General features: G+C 46.9%; 1 protein-coding gene and 1 non-coding gene across 2 annotated transcripts in view; one reads left to right on the top strand and one right to left on the bottom strand.

The window, feature by feature from the left end:
* Positions 1 to 20,925, bottom strand: part of NAB1 (NGFI-A binding protein 1) — a 47,355-nt gene that overhangs the window by 5,271 nt on the left and 21,159 nt on the right. Inside the window, exons 3-5 of the mRNA XM_035136184.2 lie at positions 14,748 to 14,881; positions 12,134 to 12,185; positions 3,797 to 3,913 (exon numbers count right to left, since the gene is read on the bottom strand). Of these exons, the coding sequence (XP_034992075.1) occupies positions 3,797 to 3,913; positions 12,134 to 12,185; positions 14,748 to 14,881 (303 nt within the window). The remainder of the gene's footprint in view (positions 1 to 3,796; positions 3,914 to 12,133; positions 12,186 to 14,747; positions 14,882 to 20,925) is intronic.
* On the top strand, positions 8,764 to 8,919 carry LOC118075597 (U1 spliceosomal RNA). Its single transcript, XR_009558587.1, has one exon. It is a non-coding gene; the product is annotated as a U1 spliceosomal RNA (small nuclear RNA).

The following is a 20,925-nucleotide window of genomic DNA, read 5'->3' as shown; positions in this document are numbered from 1 at the left end:
AGAAGAAGGATAATTAACAACCTGCTAAAAGAGAGTGCAAAATTATCAATGCCAAGAGAATTATAAACTCTGAATGTGATCTATTTGCCATTACTGTGATGTGGATCATTTGGGAAAAGGGAGGCAGAATACTAATTTTGAAAATGTATAGGTTAAATGTTCCATAGTAGGGGTCTGCACGGGATTTAGATGAGTCCTTAATCAAAGTCAAAGCAATCTTTCAGATCTTGCTTTTCCCGTAGAAGAAGTCATCACGTTCCACAGATGGTGGATGTGCTTTAGCACTTTTGCTGCAGGACCAGCTCACCCTCTAGCACCGAAAGTTACCCTCTTACCCATGCCTATAGCATAACCGTTTCTCTTGGCGGCTGGTATTTTTTATTTATCTCTCCCTTCAAATCCACATCTCCAGTGCATACACCAATCTGGTTTAATCTGTAGCCACAGGTGGAATGGTCTTTGCGCAAGCTCTCTATGTATTTCCACACACCAGGCTTCAGGTCCAGTAACAGCTGTCTCATTGCACTCCCCAAGCTTTCTGAGGTCAGGTGGATCGAGTTTTCCTTCTCACCTGTGAATACAACACAGTGGTACCTTGGTTCCCGAACAAACTGGCTCCCAGACACCGCAAACCCGGAAGTGAGTCTTCGGGTTTGCGAACGGAAGCTGAACGTCTGAAGCGGCTTCCAATTGAGTGCAGGAAGCTCCTGCAGCCAATCGGAAGCCGTGCCTTGGTTTTCAAACCGTTTCGGGAGTCGAACGGACTCCCGGAATGGATTAAGTTCGAGAACCAAGGTTCCACTGTACTAGCTTCCTGACATTCTCTAGGCCTCTCCTTAACGAAGTATGAGTAAAAAACCGGCATACGGGTTTCTTGCATTCCTCCTTGATGAGGAAAAGCTCTTCCTTAGCACCTTTCTAGTTGATGTAATTAGGGTCTTCAGCAGGTACCGGAAGCAGCTACAAGGAGATGAGCTCAGCATCCTCCATATGAAGGAGCTACATCAGTAAAAATCGAAGCTCTCAGCACTGAAAGAACAGCATTCGATTGGTGGGTGCGTCAGTGCTTTCAAGGATGAAGCCATTGCACAACCAGATGGAACTGTGAAGGTGGAAGAAACTCAGCTGAGGAGAGAGCTCACAAACCCAATGCAAGGAATGCCACCAGTATGAATATGATAGGAAACACATTGGTGCTGTCTGTAATGAAGTGGCTGACTCACTTGTTAAGTTCTTAAATAAACGTTTTGATGTCAATCTGTTGCTCGGCGTGATGCCGCATGCCACCTATTGGAAACCAGGTATAAGTTCACATGGTGCTAGGTGCACATCTTCCGGCAGCCGAGCCTCATAATACTGATGCTGAACATCTCAAGTGTGACCTTGGAAGTCCATCAACAGAATCAGACTCACAGCTGATTCATAAAACGAATACCTCCATATAACTACCACAATCTGTTGCCATTTCTCGGAGGGGATCCTAGGACATTTGAATGCCTTGGACTGGCCAAGTAATTGGTCCTCATAATATACTGTATTGACCGGGGACAGGGGTGGTGTTGAGCAGGAATTCGGGGGAACTAAGTTCCCTTACCTTTTTAAAATTAAATAATATTTTTTGTCTGGGGGGTTGAAAGAGATATACACCCAATGCCTGGGCCAAAAATCCACCTATGTTGTTGTTGTTTAGTCGTTTAGTCGTGTCCGACTCTTCGTGACTCCATGGCATGCCAGGCACTTCTGTCTTCCACTGCCTCCCGCAGTTTGGTCAAACTCATGTTCGTAGCTTCGAGAACACTGTCCAACCATCTCGTCCTCTGTCGTCACCTTCTCCTTGTGCCCTCAATCTTTCCCAACATCGGGGTCTTTTCCAGGGAGTCTTCTCTTCTCATGAGGTGGCCAAAGTATTGGAGCCTCAGCTTCAGGATCTGGTCCTTCCAGTGAGCACTCAGGGCTGATTTTCTTCAGAATGGATAGGTTTGATCTTCTTGCAGTCCATGGGACTCTCAAGAGTCTCCTCCATAACCATAATTCAAAAGCATCCATTCTTTGGTGATCAGCCTTCTTTATGGTCCAGCTCTCACTTCCTTACATCACTACTGGGAAAACCATAGCTTTAACTATACGGACCTTTGTCGGCAAGGTGATGTCTCTGCTTTTTAAGATGCTGTCTAGGTTTGTCATTGCTTTTCTCCCAAGAAGCAGGCGTCTCTTAATTTCGTGACTGCTGTCACCATCTGCAGTGATCAAGGAGCCCAAGAAAGTAAAATCTCTCACTGCCTCCATTTCTTCCCCTTCTATTTGCCAGGAGGTGATGGGACCAGTGGCCATGATCTTGGTTTTTTTGATGTTGAGCTTCAGACCATATTTTGTGCTCTCCTCTTTCACCCTCATTTAATTCCTCCTCATTTTCTGCCATCATGGTTGTGTCATCAGCATATCTGAGGTTGTTGATATTTCTTCCAGCAATCTTAATTCCGGTTTGGGATTCATCCAGTCCAGCCTTTCACATGATGAATTCTGCATATAAGTTAAATAAGCAGGGAGACAATATACAGCCTTGTCGTACTCCTTTCCCAATTTTGAACCAATCAGTTGTTCCATATCCAGTGGGTACAGATATCCACCTATATCTGTAATCAATGAAGTCGTGGCCATTTCTTAAATCCAGATCATTGTTTGCTTGGGTTTATTTATTAATCACATCTTACATTTAGCCACTGCCCAGGGTGTGTAGCACTGCGGCTGGGCCTGCAATAGACAAACAAACTTTGTGGTGAGTTTCCCCACCAGTTTTCCATAAGAAAAGCACCCTGTATCGATACAAGGTTATGAAGATTTGAAAGGAGCCAGTATTCATCATCTTCATTTCCTATTTCTTTTTATCTTTTCTCACCTGTTCCTTTTTTAAGGGATTGCTTAGATCCTTTTTAAATCCCACACAAAAATGTATCTCACATTGCACAATCACAACAGGCAGCATTTGACACTGGCAGGGCTTCTGACGAGGGCTAGCTAGTCAGGTGTAGAGGCTGAAGTGGAGGAGATCTCAGAGAAGCATAATTGTAGAGGATATCACCATGTTCAGCAGCGCGGAGAGTTCCCTCTAGCAAGACAGCAGCACTCTGGTAGGGATTATCCCCTTCTGCTATCTGCACTGCTCATCTTGCAATGGCCAGGAGAGCTGCTGGGTCTCCACTGAAGTGTCAGCAGAACACACTTTCGAGGCTGCACAAGATTGGAGCTATGTCACCTGCCTGCACTTCACGAAGCAGGTGAGCAGGTGAGAAGCTCTAGCACAGCAGCCTTAGAAGAGGCAGAGTCTGAGCAGTCAGGGAGGAAGGACAATAGGGGGTGAAGAATGTTAGCTCTCAGTCTCAAGTTTCCTCCACCGCGCGGTAAGCCGAAGGCGGCACAGCTTAGACAGGTATTATGGGGAAACTGGTGAGGTTATCTGCCCAGTTCCCAAACTCTGTACTGACAAGAGGCAGAAAACATTGAAAGATGCCCCTTCCTCCGGTCAGTTAAAATCTCCAACCCCTTACTATGAATGAAGATAAAGCTGTAGCCGATACGAGTGTGTGTTTGTATGAGCATGCCGTTGTTTTTTTTTTAAAAAAACCACCTGTCGTGAGTCATACCACCTACACTAGAAGTGAAACGATCGCAGCCAGGTCAGAAGGACCCCTTGATCTGCAGAACGGGGACAGAGTGTCCTGTAAGGAAAGAACTGTGATTGTTCTGTAAGAAGCATTAATACGAGGAAGCCTTTTATTGCAGCTCGTAGGTTGTTTACCTGTGATCCAAGCGCTGCCAGGTCTTCACACTTTCCTTTTGACAATGCCTGTTGTATTTTGACTGAATCCTGCTGGTAAAAACTCTGGACTGCGTCGTGGAAGTCAGGGAAGCCGTCCTGCAAACATGAAAAAGCAGGGAAAGAAGCTATTTCAGAATGTTTCGATTCACAAGACTAAAGATATTTTTTCCGGTCTTAAATCATCACTACAGCCAATGGTGTGGGTGGGTGGGTGGGTGGGTGGAGAGAGAGAGAGAGAGAGAATAGTTCTTCCGCAGTTATTTTAAGGGCAAAAATAAACGTTTCAAGATTTCGAAGCTGAGCAATTGTAGAACAAAAGTAGGTTCTGTTAAAGGCACAAAGAAATGCGGCGAGTGCAGGTTGTTCTACCTAAATGAAAGCTTGTGGCACAATAAATGTGCTGGCCTTTACGGTAGCAAAAGGCTCCTTGAAGTTTTATTTAGGAATTTCAATCAGGGATGTCAAAAGGTCTGCTGTGTGCAAGCTAAGACATTAGGGCAGAAGGGAAATAAATAAGTAACCTTATCACCAAGCAGTTTCCAAACGCAGCCACATAAGCTCGCATTTAAGAAGACATGGTTTAAATCTGCTTGGTGCTCATCAGCCTACAAGGGCAGCTTTCGCAGAACAGGCACCGGCGACAAGCCTCATTTGGATGCTTCAGCAACAGGCGGGGAGGGGATGGTGGGTGCCCCGCCCCACCCCACCTCGCCCCAACACCACTGCCTCATGGGTGCTGCCCAAACCAACCATTGCTGAATGAACTGATGTGGTTAGAAGCTCTCTTCAGATTTCCTCGCTCAATGGGGGAAGGCTTCGCCGGGAGCAGGCCTTGCACAAGTGAATCTACCGCCACCTTTACATGAATTCGCTATGAATGCCTGAAGAGCGCTGCAGTGTTGCTCACAGCACTGTGAAGGCAGTTGTCGTAAGTGGCGAGGCAGAGCTTCTCTGGCTTTCCATCCCCGCCACGGTTGCAGCGGCAGAGAGAGGAGAGGAGGAAGGTGGCTGCAACCAGCAGTATTTAAACCTTTAACCCAGAGCTTTTCAACCTTTTAAAGTCCACGGCTCCCTTGACCAACTGCATTCTTTCTGCAGCAGCCCTGTGGGGCTCAGGAGCCCAGTTACGTCACCCCCTTGCCTGTAGAGTTGGCAGCCTCTCACCCTTTTCGAAGGGACACGGGTGGCGCTGTGGTCTAAACCACTGAGGCTAGGGCTTGCCGATCAGAAGGTCGGAGGTTCGAATCCCTGCGATGGGGTGAGCTCCTGTTGTTTGGTCCCTGCTCCTGCTACCTAGCAGTTTGAAAGCACGTCAAAGTGCAAGTAGGTAAATAGGTACCACTCCAGCGGGAAGGTAAACGGCGTTTTCATGCTCTGGTTTGCCAGAAGTGGCTTAGTCATGCTGGCCACATGACCCAGAAGCTGTCTGCGGACAAACGCCGGCTCCCTCGGCCTATAGAGTGAGATGAGCGCCATCCCCAAAGTCGTCCGCGACTGGACCTAACCTTTTTCCGAACACCCTTCCATGTGGAGTGTTCCCTCAGCCTCCTCCCCTCTCCCCTCTCCTTGGGAGTCCTCTGGGCAGCCGCACCTGCCACCCCTGGTTTCTGAGCTGCTCCCCACTGCCCCAAAGAGAGGTGCCTCCTCACACTGCCCCACAGGGGCCTGGGAAGCACCCCCTGGCCAGCCCCAGAGGCACCATTCGCCTGGGGAGCTTGTAGCCAGGGCTGCTGCAACAAACAACCATGCAAGCCTTTGGGGGGCAGAGATGCAAGAGGGCATCAGAGGAGGGAGGGAAGGAAAGAAAGAGGGACAGAGGTCAGTGTTGCCTGCAGCACCCTTGACCACCATTCAAGGCACCATTCAAACCACTGCTTCAACCACATGGTTCATTGATAATTGCACAACGATAACACTGCTTATTTGGAGGAAGAATGAAAACAAACACAGAGGTCTGGGGTGAATGTGACTGGAATTTCCTATACCCATTCCTACCCAGCTGATCTTTTTTGGAAGCCGCCCAGGGCTGTATATGACTCCTCCTTCCGAGCCCAGGTGGCTTGGCGCAAGCATCGCGGCTCATCACCCAGAAAGGCCACTACAGGCCCTAAATCCAAGCGGCAACAACTAAACATGCTTTTGCCCTGCATCGCAACCACCCCGCAAAAAGAGAGAGAAAGAGGTAAAATCTGTTACTCGCCTACTTCTTCCTGGGGTGTCACTTTGAAAGAAAAGTGTATGTTAAAATAAAATAGAGTACTGGGTACCTATTTTTCTTCTTTCTTATTAAGTTTTTGGTAGGTTTTACAAATTAATTTATTATAGTATGATGTGAAGATGATATGAAGATGAATTCAGAGAGAAGATGGATAGAAAATATCTGTGTGAGAGACAGAATAGAGTGGGTTTTTGTCAGGTGTGAGGCTGAGAAAGATGGGAGCTGGGAAGACGCGGGTCTCATGTTTGTGAACTGAAGATTAAGATAGAAGGTTGATAGAATATACAATTGTGTGTTTGCGTGGGTGTGGTTTCCTGCTCTCTCTTTTCTTTTTCTTTTTATTATTTTGATCTTTTAAGATTGTATAGCCGTACCTCGGAAGTCGAACGGAATCCGTTCTGGAAGTCCATTCTACTTCCAAAACGTTTGGAAACCAAAGCACGGCTTCAGAAGCCCCGTTGGACGTTCAGTTTCCAACGAACGTTCGCAAACCAGAACACTCACTTCCGGGTTTCGATCGTTCAGGAGCCGATTTGTTCAGGAGCCAAGGCATTTGAGATCCAAGGCATGACTGTATTATATGTTGAAAACCTTTAATAAATTTAATTTTTTAAAATAAATAAGTCTATGAAAAGGAACCATAACGGAAGAAGCAGGGGGTGAAGAGTGTCTTGATAGCCAAATGCCAAATCCTCCTTTCTCCCCATTGCTCTTTGTGGCCTGCTCTATCAAACACACCCAGTGTGCTCCCTTCCAACTTGGCTGTTCTTAAAGCAATTTCTTTGAGCAGATGTTCCCAAGCCCCACAGGCGCTTTCCTCCCCTCCGCCAAACACTTCTCCTACACGAACACCAGATTGCACCGCTTCTGTTCTTTGTGATCTTCAGGGAGAGAAAGAAATCCCACACCCTCTTGCTTTTCAACCCTGCTTGGCAGCGGCGTGGGCATACCCTCGTTCTTTCTCTCCCACCTTATAACTCATGCCGACATGAACGCCGAACCTCTCTTCCCCCCCCCTCCAGCCCTCCCAGCTACCCACCCACCCCTTCTATTTCCCTCTAGGTCTCTTACTCCCACTGAATCTTTCAAGTTATGCCCTCTCATCCATCTTCCCGCCACCTCCGCTTACGGATGTGCTCTTCAGTGGCAGGGTGCCTTTGTACTGCTAGTCCATAGGACTGTAATGACTCTGTTGTCTGCCTCACAGGCCCTGCCAACTCTCAATTCTGTATTTTTTGGGGGTGGACACCCCTAGCCACACACCCTTTTCTGCACAAAATAAGAGCGCTGGAGAGAGCAAAGTCTTCCTTCAACCGCTAGTGATTTTGCTGTGCTTTCTCTGGCACAAAGACACAAAGCCTTGTGTGCTGTCGGTGTCACCAACGGGGGGGGGGAGTGAGGGGGCACCCACATCAAGTCCACACACACACACACACACACACACACACACACACGGACCAAGGCAGCTGCTGAAGAGGGAGGGTGGGAGCTTCTTCCAACTAAAATACTGCTTTTGTTTCACGTGAGAAGGCATTCAGGAACCTCGCTGCAACTCATTATTGCTACTCCCAAATCCGAACCTAATTGCTGCGTTCTTTCTCCCGCCCACTAGGCTCCCAGCGCTTGTCATTTTCCCGGGATTCCGCCCCCGCCTCTCCCTGCAAACTTAGCCACCCACTCCATCAAGAAAAGGGAGAGGTCACATGAGAGAAGGGGGGGGAAGGCTTTCACAGGTAATCTGGTGTGATTTGTGATAAGCTTCGCCTCCAACTCCACACCCTCCAAACTCTTTCTTTTGTGTTGCTTATGCAGAACTCCTTGCCCCTGCAGAGGTGGTGTTTGCAACCGTGGAACCAAGCCGCCCGTAGGTTTGCTCGCCCACGCAGTTCTGCTCTCAGGCACCTCCATCTCGGAGAGGGAAGGAGGAAAACCCTCGTCTTTATTATAGGGGGGGGAAATCATTTCACATCACACCCCAGGGGGCAATAATTTCCACCTGCGGAAAAGAGGCGTTAAATGCCTCCCGAGATCAAAATGGCAGTGTTTTACACACACTGACGTCAATGGAAAGGTAGAAGGGGAATCAACAGTACAGTCATACCTTGGAAGTCGAAGGGAATCCATTCCGGAGTCCGTTTGACTTTCAAAACGTTCGGAAACCAAAGCACGGCTTCCAACTGGCTGCAGGAAGCTCCTGCAGCTAATCGGAAGCCCTATCGGGTGTACAGCTTCCAAAAATAGTTCGCAAACCAGAACAGTCACTTGTGGGTTTGCGGAGTTCAGGAGCTGAAACATTCTGAGAACTAGGCTGTTCGAAAACCAAGCAGCAGAACTGAGGTAGCAAGAGAAAAAATAGTTTGGCGTATGTATTCAAGGGTTAAGGAGCCATCTATAAAAGTTTCTGGCTCATGCTTCAGGAAGCTGTATAGCACTTCCAGAACTTAAGCTTTTAAAAGGGGGGGGGCACCAACTCCCGCTGTATGGGAGGTGTTTGCAAGAACAATACCAGACAGGCTGAAATCTTGAAAAGTTACTAGGCCTCAATGAGGAAAACCATATTTCCCCTTGTGTCTTTAGCAAACAAACGGCACGAGATAACATCACCAAGGAAACTATCTGTAAACAAACACTGAACATCCATAAAAATGGCAGAAGTAGTTTCTTTCCCAAATAGGTTTTTTCTTAAACGATAGCAAGCGCAGTAAGTAGAGAAGTATCTCTACTTCAGATACTTCAGATCTCTTCAGATACCTTGATCATGAAGGAGGTTTTCCCAGGCTGAGGCTCATCCATTGCACTGCGGGTGTGCTGACCCCTGCGATTTCCCCAAATGCGGGAAACTCGACTGCATAATTTGTATCTGAAGAAGTGTGCATGCACACGAAAGCTCATACCAAAATATAAACTTAGTTGGTCTTTAAGGTGCTACTGAAGGAATTTTTTTATTTTGCTTCGACTCAGACCAACACGGCTACCTACCTGTAAGTAAGTAGAGAGTTCGCTTGTAACATATCAGTGGTTCAGTGCTCACTTCTTCTCTTTCCAAAATACAGATATTATCTCGGACAATTGCAAATGCAGTAATAAAGAGTCCACTTGTGATATATACCAGTGGTTCAGTGCTCAGGCGTCGTTCTGGTAATCTGATGTTTCGTCACTAAAGAGCTTAGTCATCGAGCTTTGTAGTCAATGTATGTAAACGACTTAAAGCAGGGTATATCTCTGCCCATCTGCATGTTTCCATCGGGAGCAACAGGACGATACCCTTCAGTTTGTTAAACCTTCTCCTCTTGGTTGGATTGCAGCAGTCATTGTATCTCCGCCCTGTTTACTGTTTTACTGTTTAAGCAAGCATTCTTTGTTTCAAGCATTACCAGGGGTAAGGAGCCAGATTATTTGTTTGTTTGTTTGCTTGCTTGCTTGCTCCATAAAGACAGGTATTGGCAGATTGAGCGGACAAGATCAATAGTTGGTCCAATGGTCAAGAAAGCAGTCTCTGCACGTGCTATAGAGGGAAGCGAGGGGCAAATGGGGCTAGTCAACCTGGGAAGGTACCCCATCTAGGAGAAGGCAAAAACTCTGATGCTAACCCTCTGCTGCCTCGTGGGATATCTTCGGAAGAAGAAGAAAAGGCTAAGGAGGAAACCCTTCACAAATCCAGAATAGAGTCCCTAAGACGGTTGGATGGTGCCTTGTACGCCTCCTTCCAGCAACTCCTGAAGCCAAGCTGGTGTCAAACATATTGCTCTGCTTTCCTTTGGAGCCTCCTGCAGCCAATCAGAAGCTGCACCTTGGTTTCCAAACGATTTGGAAGTTGAGCGAACTTCCGGAACGCATTCCGTTCGACTTCCCGAGGTACGACTACTCCTAGCCATCCATTTCAATGGGTCTACTCTGAGTCTGACTAACTCCAGATACAATCCATGTATATATGAAACACGTAGATGTTTGGGCATTTTACAACCTTAACTCTTTTACTAGGGTGTAGTTTTGGGACAGGCCTATGCGTATAGGAACGGATCACAGCAATTACCTTCCTTTTCCTGCAGCACAAAAAAGTAACAAGGCTTTCAAAGTCCCCTTGCAAAATTCTCACTGGCTTTTATAGGAACGTGTAAGTCACTAATTATTCCCTCGCCCTGTCTCTTCGCTTTTAGTCCACCCCAAAACAAGCAGTTACAGAATAAAAATGTGCCCTCGACATTTTCCCAGGGTAGTTTAAACACACACACACACACACACACAACCGAATTGTACAAAGGAATTTTTGCATCCAAAGGGACCGTTTCCTGAAATGTTCCTTTACAGGGAAATATATGCAGCAAATATATGCATCCAAATAACTACTGGCCTGTTGCATTACATATCCCTCAAAAGAGGGGAAATTATGTTAAAATTGACAGCCTATTTACTTAGTCTGCAAGCTACATTATTTAAAGCTGGATCTATTTTTTTTAAAAAAAAAACCAAATGAAAAAATACTGAATATATTTCCATGTTTTTGCTAGGTTTAGTCATTACCTCCATAAGCCAGAGTGTGTGTATACATGTGTTCATTTTTCTGACTATCGGGAAATTGTTTCCTAATGGCAACAAGTTCCATTAGACAGGGCAAAAACCTCCCAGAGGTGCTGGCAGGAGTTTCTCTCTCTGTTATTTCCCTCCATTAGGAAGATCCGAACAACGAAACACAGTTTATGGAGGTATCTGAAAACAGCCACACACAAAAAGTTCCACCTACTCAACAAAATTATTTGTGCTTAGGTCAAACGATGCTCTAACACACAAAAAGACCCAGACGGTTTAAGTGAGTAAAATGTGCGGAAAATTGTTGCAAGTGCTCCTCAAATGGAGGTAACAGAGGGTCATGATTTGCCTGAAGAAAACCATGATGGAATAAAGGGCAACATCCAAGGTCAGTCCCACTTAAGTGAGGCTTAATTTATTTCAATAGGTTTACTATGAGCATAACGGGAACGGGCCTTCTCTCCGGTGGCTCCTTGTCTGTGGAATGCTCTCCCCAGAGAGGCTTGCCTGGCGCCATCATTGCATGTCTTTAGTCACTAGGCAAAAACATTCCTCTTTACCGAGGCCTTCAGCCATTAAATAATCTATGGTCTGTTAAAGAAAGGGGACTGTTATTATGATTATTTTTATTATTATGCTGTATACTAGGCAAACTATATACTACTAGTGTCATTCAGCCCGTTAAATAAACGGGCGCTAGAACATTCGGCCTCTTTCTGCAGCGACCGCCTGAGGTGGTTTGCTGTGGGGAGGGTGGGCGGTTTGTGTGTGTGTGTGTGCGAGAGAGAGAGAGAGAGAGAGAGAGAGAAGCGAGCGGGGCTTCTCCGGGACGCGCTGCCTGCGCGAGGAAGGAAAACAGAGGCAGCCGTGAGAGGGGAAAGTTGCGGCTGCGCTTCCCTCCAGTCGACTGCCTGAGGTGGTTTGCTGTGGCGGCGGGCGGGCGGTTTCTGTGTGTGTGTGTGTGAGAGAGAGAGAGAGAGAGAGAGAAGCACACGGGTCTATCTCGCAGCCTCCTCCTCCTCGCGCTGTTGCTTAGAAGCAAGTGTGCCTGCGTGGAGACAGAGCGCGCTCGCTCGCACAGGGAGCAGCGGTTGATGGCCGGCGGCCGCAGGTAGGTAAACGGTAGGCAGAGGGGTTGGGGGGGAGAGAGAGCGCGTGCGTCCAGTCTCTACATCCAATCCCTGTGTCCGTGGGGCACATGCGCAGTAGCGCGGACACAGGGACACAGGGAATCTGGACGCAGAGACACTTGCACATTATTATATAGAATACAAGAATACTGTACAAATGAGTGTTTGTGAACGTTCTTTGGAACCCAAAGCTCCGACGCGGCTTCCGATTGGCTGCAGGAGCTTCAACTGCCCTCATATATTAAGTGACTACTACAGACCCTTCGATAAATCGGACCACATTTATTCAGAACGCATTGTATTTTAACGGATTTGTTTTCCAGTTGGGAGAATGAGGCAGAACATAGCCGTTCACCAAATGAAGCCTTGATGGTTCTTTCCTCTCTCGCGCAAGTCAGTTTTAGCAATTACAACTAAACACAACAAGTTAAAACACAGTACCTCTATCTTAATTCTCTTTGGTGACAGTTCATCCCTTTCTCCACTTTTAGACCTAGGAGATGAAAACACATTTTGTTTTGTTTTTACTAAGTAGCGCACACTATCTTCAGAGGGAAAAAAACTTTGGAAAAATCCTTGCCTGAAACAGAGAGATAGAAAACTGAAATTTCTCATTTAAGCCTCGATTTCCAGATAGGTTCACAAAGCATGTCCTGCAGTTTCAAGGTAAGATTGACGTAAGGTTCAATCTTGCTGGACTACCATTAGAGATTATGGGCGGTGGAGCAGGGTTTGTATGTTTGAATGCTCCTTTGTATAAAAAACCTCCCTGTACAAAGGAAGCTAGCATGTCGGGGTTGGGGTCAGATTTTTAAGTTCAACTCTGTTGAAGTCACCTGATTGACGAAAAATACAATTTTCTGCAACAACTAGGGAAAATGTGGTGTGGAAATGCAAAGACTCATAGGCTCCCAATAGAGGAGGTGGTGTGTGCACATTTCAGGGGTCAGCAAACTTTTTCAGCACTTTCAGTCCACTGTTCCCCCGGCCTTGTGGGGGGCCGGACTATATTTTGAAAAAAAAAATAACAAATGAATTCCTATGCCCCACAAATAACCCCGAGGTGCATTTTAAATAAAAGCACACATTCTACTCATGTAAAAACACCAGACAGGCCCCACAAATAACCCAGAGATGCATTTAAAATCGCATTATACTCATGTAAAAACACACTGATTCCCGGACCGTCTGCGGGTTGGATTTACCGTGTTTCCCCTATTTTAAGACGTAGTCATTATATAAGCCATAGCAGGATTTTAAGCGTTTAGGAAATAAAAGCCATACCCTGAAAATAAGCCATACCTCCGAGGAGCGAGACCGCTGAGTGCCCCAGCCAGCCAGCGGGACCCAGCACGCTGGCCGCGGCAAGAGTATAGAAAAGCAGTGCCCCGAGCCTCTGGGAGCCGGCAAGAGCAGGAGGCGGCTTGCCAGGTCGGCATCCAGCAGTGCGCGCGGAGCACCCTGAGCCTCTGCGAGCAAGCCGCCGGTTCCAGTGGCGGGGCGGCAGGCCGCCTCGGGCAGGCAAAAAAAGAGAGGCCAGGCTGCTGGCTCGGGCGCGCGGAGCGCCCCGAGCCTCTGAGAGTCAGCAGGACGAGGAGAAGGCTTGCCGGGTCGTCGCCCAGCAGCGCGCGCGGAGCGCCCCGAGCCTCTGAGAGCCAGCAGGACGAGGAGGAGGCTTGCCGGGTCGTCGCCCAGCAGCGCGCGCGGAGCGCCCCGAGCCTCTGAGAGTCAGCAGGACGAGGAGAAGGCTTGCCGGGTCGTCGCCCAGCAGCGCGCGCGGAGCGCCCCGAGCCTCTGAGAGCCAGCAGGACGAGGAGGAGGCTTGCCGGGTCGTCGCCCAGCAGCGCGCGCGGAGCGCCCCGAGCCTCTGAGAGCCAGCAGGACGAGGAGGAGGCTTGCCGGGTCGTCGCCCAGCAGCGCGCGCGGAGCGCCCCGAGCCTCTGAGAGCCAGCAGGACGAGGAGGAGGCTTGCCGGGTCGTTGCCCAGCAGCGCGCGCGAAGCGCCCCGAGCCTCTGGGATTGTTGTTGCTGCTGCTGGCTGCCGGAGGCTCGGGGCGCTCCGCGCGCGCTGCTGGGCAACGACCCGGCAAGCCTCCTCCTCGTCCTGCTGGCTCTCAGAGGCTCGGGGCGCTCCGCGCGCGCTGCTGGGCGACGACCCGGCAAGCCTCCTCCTCGTCCTGCTGGCTCTCAGAGGCTCGGGGCGCTCCGCGCGCGCTGCTGGGCGACGACCCGGCAAGCCTCCTCCTCGTCCTGCTGGCTCTCAGAGGCTCGGGGCGCTCCGCGCGCGCTGCTAGGTCGACGACCCGGCAAGCCTCCTCCTCGTCCTGCTGGCTCTCAGAGGCTCGGAGCGCTCCGCAGCGCCGGACGAAGCACTGAGCCAGCGGCCTGCTGCCTTGGTGCCTGGACCCAGCTGCTGCTGCAGCGCCGCACAGAGCGCCCAGCAGCACCCCAGCCAGCTGCCTGGCCCCTCCGAGGAGGCCTTAAGGTACAAGACACCCCCTGAAAATAAGACACCGTGTGTTTTTTTGAGTAAAAAAAAGAATAAGACGGTGTCTTAAAAAGGGGGAAACACGGTAGAAGGTGATTGAGCCGGATCCGGCCCCCGGGCCTTAGGTTGCCTACCCATGGGTTAGATCAGGCACCCCCAAACTTCGGCCCTCCAGATGTTTTGGACTACAATTCCCATCATCCCTGACCACAGGTCCTCTTAGCTAGGGATCATGGGAGTTGTAGGCCAAAACATCTGGAGGGCCGCAGTTTGGGGATTCCAGGGTTAGATTATAGGTGTCATGAGAAAGCACACAAATTCATGCCTTCCCACCACATCTATAATTAGTCATGTTTATGAACAAGGACTATGGGTCAGGGAGAGCATGGGACTCTTGATTTTAGGGTCGTGGGGGTTGGACTAGATGACCCTCAGGGTCCCTTCCAACTCTAGATTTCTATGATTCTATGACCCTAACTGCAGAACAAGAAGAATACTTCACAATAAACCTCATTAAAGCAATTAGGATCTTTCCCCCTTTATTTTTATTTTTTAAAAGCAGCTTACTTGGTAGTCCGGTAAGTGTATTTGTAGGTAACTTCTCGGGATATTTGTCGCGCCAGTGCAAAGAGCTCGTCCCTCCGGGTCAGCAGGGCGTTATCCTTTACACACAATTGAGCAGCTGCTTCGTTAACTGTCAGCTAGAAAACAAAAGACAAGGGATGCTTCGTTGCCTTAGCTGTATCACCCTTTTGAGGAACATGAAACCCTATGTATCTCCCATTACTGTTGCAATGTACATAAACAATGTTAAGAGTTTCACAGAGAAATCTGGAGGGATTTCTTCAGATTTCTGGCATCACGCTTAACACAGCTGTCATAGTTTTGTTAAGACACACACACACCGCAAAAGAAAATCAACCAAGTTTTTAAATGCTGCTAAGTACCTTTGATCCCCCCCCCCAATTCGAAGTTATCTAAATTCCCTGGGAAGTAAGTTGGTACTTTTAAAAATGGTTATTAGATCAGGGGCAAACTATTTTGTTTAAAACCAATGCATGCTTTTAAAATGAACTCAGGCAGGCCTCGGGGATTCTAATAATAATAATAATAATAATAATAATAATAATAATAATAATAATAATAGTCCTGAGGTCAACTCAGGGGGCTGGCTGTGTAGCCAATCCCTTACTGTGCCCTGTGAGCCACCCACAGGGATGAACTGCTATGACAAACTCCTACATTCTGGTGTGATCTAATGGGATCCCCCAGAGTGTCTGGAGATTTGTCATCCCCTGCAGTGAAGCTTTAACAGGCTGCTATTTTGGGTTTTATTTCTGAGCGAACAGTCTCAAGTTACAGTGGTACCTCTACTTACGAATTTAATGCGTTCCGAATGCACATTCGTAAGTCGAAAAAAATGTGTAAGTCGAATCCCATAGGAATGCATTGGGAGAAAAAAATCGTAAGTAGAAGCAACCCTATCTAAAAATTCGTAAGTAGGAAAAAAAATCCTATCTAAACCACATCCAAGATGGCGGATGGAGCTCCGTTCGTAAGTAGAGTTACCACTGTAATAATGTTTGCACAAAATGGCCAAATGGCCTAAACCAGAGGTTTTCAACCTTGCTGAATCCACGGCTCCCTTAAACAACTACATTCCTTCTGCAGCACCCCTGTGGGGCTCAGGAGCCCAGTTACGTCACCCCCTGGCCTCTGAGCTGCCCCACCCTTGCCCCAAAGAGAGATGCCTCCCAGAGGCACCGTTCGCCTGCGGAGCTTATAGCCAGGGCTGCTGCAATAAATAGCTGTGCAAGCCTTTTGGGACGCAGAGACGCAAAAGCGCATCAGAGGAAAGAGGAAAAGAAAGAGGGACAGAGGCCAGTGTTGCCCGGGTGCCACAGCACACTGGTTGAAAACCACTGGCCTAAACTGACTAATGGGAGCTCGGAATCATTAAGCAGGTGGAACGAACCTCTAAATAAATTTCTGATGGGTTGGCCAGACCATTTATATCAGAGATGGAGCTACTGCTCCAAAAACCAATCCTTGGGTATAAAGTTGCCCGGTTATCATAATCCCTGTTCTGCTTATGATAAGGCCGTTTGTGAGCTGGAATAGGAATGTTGCGTGAGAAAAGCACTCCAAATTCAGATTAGGTTTCCATTTGCACAAGGTATTGTGCAAGATTTTGTACGGGCCACTAGAGTTCATATGCTATGGCCTATATATTCCTTATTTGCCATATTTTCATTCTTTTAACACAACTCCCATTCCACTGTGGGCATATAACTTTTGGATCCAAACCAATATAAGCTGCGTTATTAAAAATGGAGAAGCGAAAGTTGCCAAATGTACACTTTCTGTTATGACATTCCCCACTGGGGGAAGCACCCACCTTTCCTCATCTAACAATTTCAGAATATTATGTCACAGGCTGGCTCCTGACAAATGCATTGTTCCAAGTAACAACATGCTCTACATTTGCCTGATGTTATCTACCATCATACGTGAGACTACTGGTGTCATCTAGGGTTGCCATCAAAAATTTCACCTGAAGTAATTCAAAACAGATTTGAGGTTCCCTGGTAAGGGCAAAACACCTGAAGAATTTTGAGGGAAGTCAAAAGTATCTCTATAAGACGAGCAAAAGTTATTCAGGCCAACATCCCCTAGGCCTAGGTTATAACTCAACTTCCACAAATAGACATTCTCAAGCAAAAGAAAGGAGTATTTAAAAAAAAAAAAACAAATCCCAATAGAAGACTCCCGTTTTTCCCTCTGGGGTCTCATATATGATAGATGCTGAGGTTTATTTCATTGCTGGCTATTAAAATGATATGGCCCTTTCGACAAAATACCAAGGTGGTTGACAGAACAAAAGAACAATGTACAGTGGTACCTCTTGTTACGCACAAGATCCGTTCTGGAGCTCCGGAGTAGGATCCTGAGGTGTGTGTATCTGGAGGTGTTGTTTCTGTGCATGCGCATGGCGCGGTTTAGCACTTCTGCGCATGTGGCGAAACCTGGAAAAATACTTCTGGGTTTGCCGCATACGTATCCCGAAGGATACGTAACCAGAGGTGAATGTAAGTAGAGGTACCACTGTACAGTTGTACCTTGGATCTTGAATGCCTTGGCTCCCAAACAAATCGGCCCCCAGAAGTGAGCGTTCCTGTTTTTGAACGTTCTTTCGGAAGCAGAAATGTACAACAGGGCTTCCACGGCCTCTGATTGAAGCCACAATTTGGTTCTCAAGCATTTTGGAAGTCGAACGGATTCCGTTTGACTTCCAAGGTACGATTGTATACCAAAATATAACAAGTCTTATCAATAAAACAGTGAAGTCTTAGTAGCCAGAGATGGCAGGAGCAGGGAATAATAACAAGGAAAAGCTTAGGGTAAAGAGGAATGCTTTTAATGGCTGGCAGAGGCACCCAGCTGTTGGGGCCCACCTGATCCCTGACAGAAGTTCTCCATACCACTGTAAGGTGGAGACCTCCAAGCACCAGGTGAAATTTTGCACTTGGCTTTTGACCACTTGCGACAAAGTGACGATACCTGGGTGTCAGGATGGGGCCTGACAACTCCACCATCTGGGGATCATTGGATTGGGACTGTTTTCACATCCTGTAGAATTAACTATCAGTTTTATTTCATCTGCACAATCAGAAACCTTCACCTGGTTATGAGTCTTTCTGTTAAAAACACACACAATTTAAATCAAGTCTTACTGACTAGTGATTTAAATCGATTGGATTTAAATCAAATAGACCCTGCGACAAAGTCATTCTCCCCTCTTTACACTTTACAGTGGTACCTCTACTTACGAATTTAATGCGTTCCGAACGCACATTCGTAAGTCGAAAAAAATTGCAAGTCGAATCCCATAGGAATGCATTGGGAGAAAAAATTCGTAAGTTGAAGCAACCCTATCTAAAAATTCGTAAGTAGAAAAAATCCTATCTAAACCGCATCCAAGATGGCGGGTGGCGCTCCGTTCGTAAGTAGAAACATTTGTAAGTAGAGTTATTCGTAAGTAGAGGTACCACTGTATAATATTCAACATGACAAATGCCTAAGTACATGCAGCAATGCAGAGAGCTGGAGGATTCTAAATTTTACAGACCCAGCAGCCCAAACCTTGCCCCACTGCAATGTAAAGAAAGGACATTGGGATGAAATTACATTAGCCAAGGCTGAGCCCAATATTCTTTCCCCTCTTCACAATTTCCAAAGTGCCACACTCGGGACTAGCAGCCATGAATTCCTCTCAATGACTACAAAGACCTTGGAATGAATCTTTGCATCCTAAATTAAGTGAGAATGCGGTGGCTTGTGCTGACATTCGCTACATATTGTTCAGTCAGCCTACAAGAAGATAAGATTTGGGGAATCAAGCAGGTATTAAGAGAAGTCTCAGAACACTGAGAACTTCAGAAAGAATGGATTTCATATGAATTAGCACTATGGCAAAACTCTTGCTTACCCAGCAGAAGCTGTCTTAGAACATTGCAAAAGCATCTTTGAAGTAGCTCATACAAGAGAGCTGGTGCTTTTGCACAGCTTCAATCCCCCCCACAGCTGACAAGCGGGGACTAAATTCTGCTGCCTTGGGCGGATCTTATTTCTGCATATCCTTCATTGCCTGCAATCATAACATTTAAATCAGTGGGATTCACTTCCAAATGAAGAAGGCCCAATTAGGTATGGTCTCAATATAAAAAGTGGATATAAGATTTAGTCCTATTCACTGATAAACACCTTTTTTAGATCAGACTAATTACATATCTCCTTTCCCCAAGGATACAAGGTATTTTAAACACACACATTATTGCTGTTGAATTAAAATCACATACTTTTATTTCAGTATGTCAGGGCATTTCATCCCCTATCTTTCAAAAATATGTCATCAGAACACAAATCCACACAAAAGCAAAGAATCTGTTTAAGTCAGATTTTATTGCTTCCTTAAGTAAGGAAGGTGTGTTTACATGCTGCCACTAAAGGACGAAACTAGTACCACAAACAATCAAATGTTACTCAAACCGTAGATCTGACTCATTTTATGAAGAGTCACAACATTCAAATATATAGCAAGAATGTGATCTACAGTGGTGCCTCGCTAGACGAATTTAATTCGTTCTGTGAGTCAATTCGTTTTGTGAAAAATTCGTCTAGCGAATCCCATAGGAATGCATCGAATTTTTTTTTAAAAAAAATTGCCCATAAGAACGCATTAATTGAATTTCAATGAATTCCTATGGGAAACCACGACTCGCTTGACAAATTTTTCACAAAACAAATTCGTCTTGCGAGGCAACCTCCGCTCGAAAAATCACTTCGTTAAGCGAACAATTCGTCTTACAGGGCATTTGTCTAGCGGGGCACCACTGTAGTTTCATTTACATTAGATCTTTTAACAGGGTAACACATGCAGTTAATGCAAAACTCTTGTCGGTTGATGGGTGCCTCAAAAAAAGGAAAGGAGATGGAAATTGAACTGCCGCCAGCTTAGAGACTTACAGTGCCATAAATAAAGGGTGGAGAATCCTTTACGGCTCCGCAAGCCAAATCTTACAGATGGGTAGGTGCACCCGTCTGGTGGAATCCCACACGCTTTGCATGTCTCACAGAAGCCATCTTAGAACATAGCAAAAGCATCTTTGAAGTAGCTCGCACAAGAGAGTTGCTTCAAAAGGTGCTTTTGCACAGCTTCCATTCCCCCACAGCTGACACGCGGGGACTAAATCCTGCTGCCCTGGCTCTGTGATCTTGTTCTCTACTGGCCGATGCAGGATTAAACCTTAACCTCCCGCCCATCAGCTAAAATCACCAGTGATGTCAGCTGAGGAGTAGATGGACACAGCTTGAGGGAAACGGCATCGAGGGCCAAACTGTTCCTGCTGACGAACCAAGAGTGGCCTGCGGCCCAGAGGTTTGCCACTCCTGCCATAAACCCACAAGTAACCCAGTCATGTGACAAATTAAATGCTGTAATTTGGAGGGTACTTTTTTCAAATAAAACACGAGCAAGTTAAACGCATTTCACTGCTCTTACCGGTGAAATTCTGCACCTCACAGCTGGCTGGTAAGATGTTGGTGGGTTGTTTTATAAATAACCGCAACATTTATAGTTTTAAACATGGAGTGCAAGTGATGTTTCTGGGACTAGAGTTTGCTAAACACAGGACATGCAGAAATAAGATCCACTACCTCCAAAAATAGTAAAGAATTAAAAAGATACAAGGTTGTTGATACTGAATTCTTACCAGCTAGGGTGACAGTCTTTCGAGTTTCTTTTTCATCTTATCACTGAGATATTATTGGTGTATGTTTTAATTATGGTTTATCATCTGGCAAACTGTTATGAAATTGTCACGGCCTTCGGCTACTACATGAACTTACTGCTGATGGTGATGATTTACGATCTTGTTATTGTAGTGCTATTGTAACGACCTTCCACATGCTTGTCTTTCAGACGTTTTTATTGGTGCACATTATTTACAGTGTAACGAACTGCTGATTCCATGTTTACCCGCTCGAGTCAGATTCCTGCACTGCCCCCCTCCGCGTTCTGGACCAGCATAAAAGCCTCGGAACTGAGAAGCGCCTCCCTTTGCTCCTCCTCCTCAATTCCGGCGTCGGGGGGATGGGTCTTCTTTCTGACTCATGCCTGTCCTCTCTGTCCACCTCCCTCTCTTCCTGCCTATTGAGTTGGGGCTCTTGGATGCTGCCAGAGCCC

Source organism: Zootoca vivipara, chromosome 1 (assembly GCF_963506605.1).
Source record: "Zootoca vivipara chromosome 1, rZooViv1.1, whole genome shotgun sequence".
Classification (NCBI taxonomy): Eukaryota; Metazoa; Chordata; class Lepidosauria; order Squamata; family Lacertidae; genus Zootoca; species Zootoca vivipara.
The sequence above is the reverse complement of the archived record's forward strand: the minus strand, read 5'-3'. Positions and strand labels throughout refer to the sequence as shown.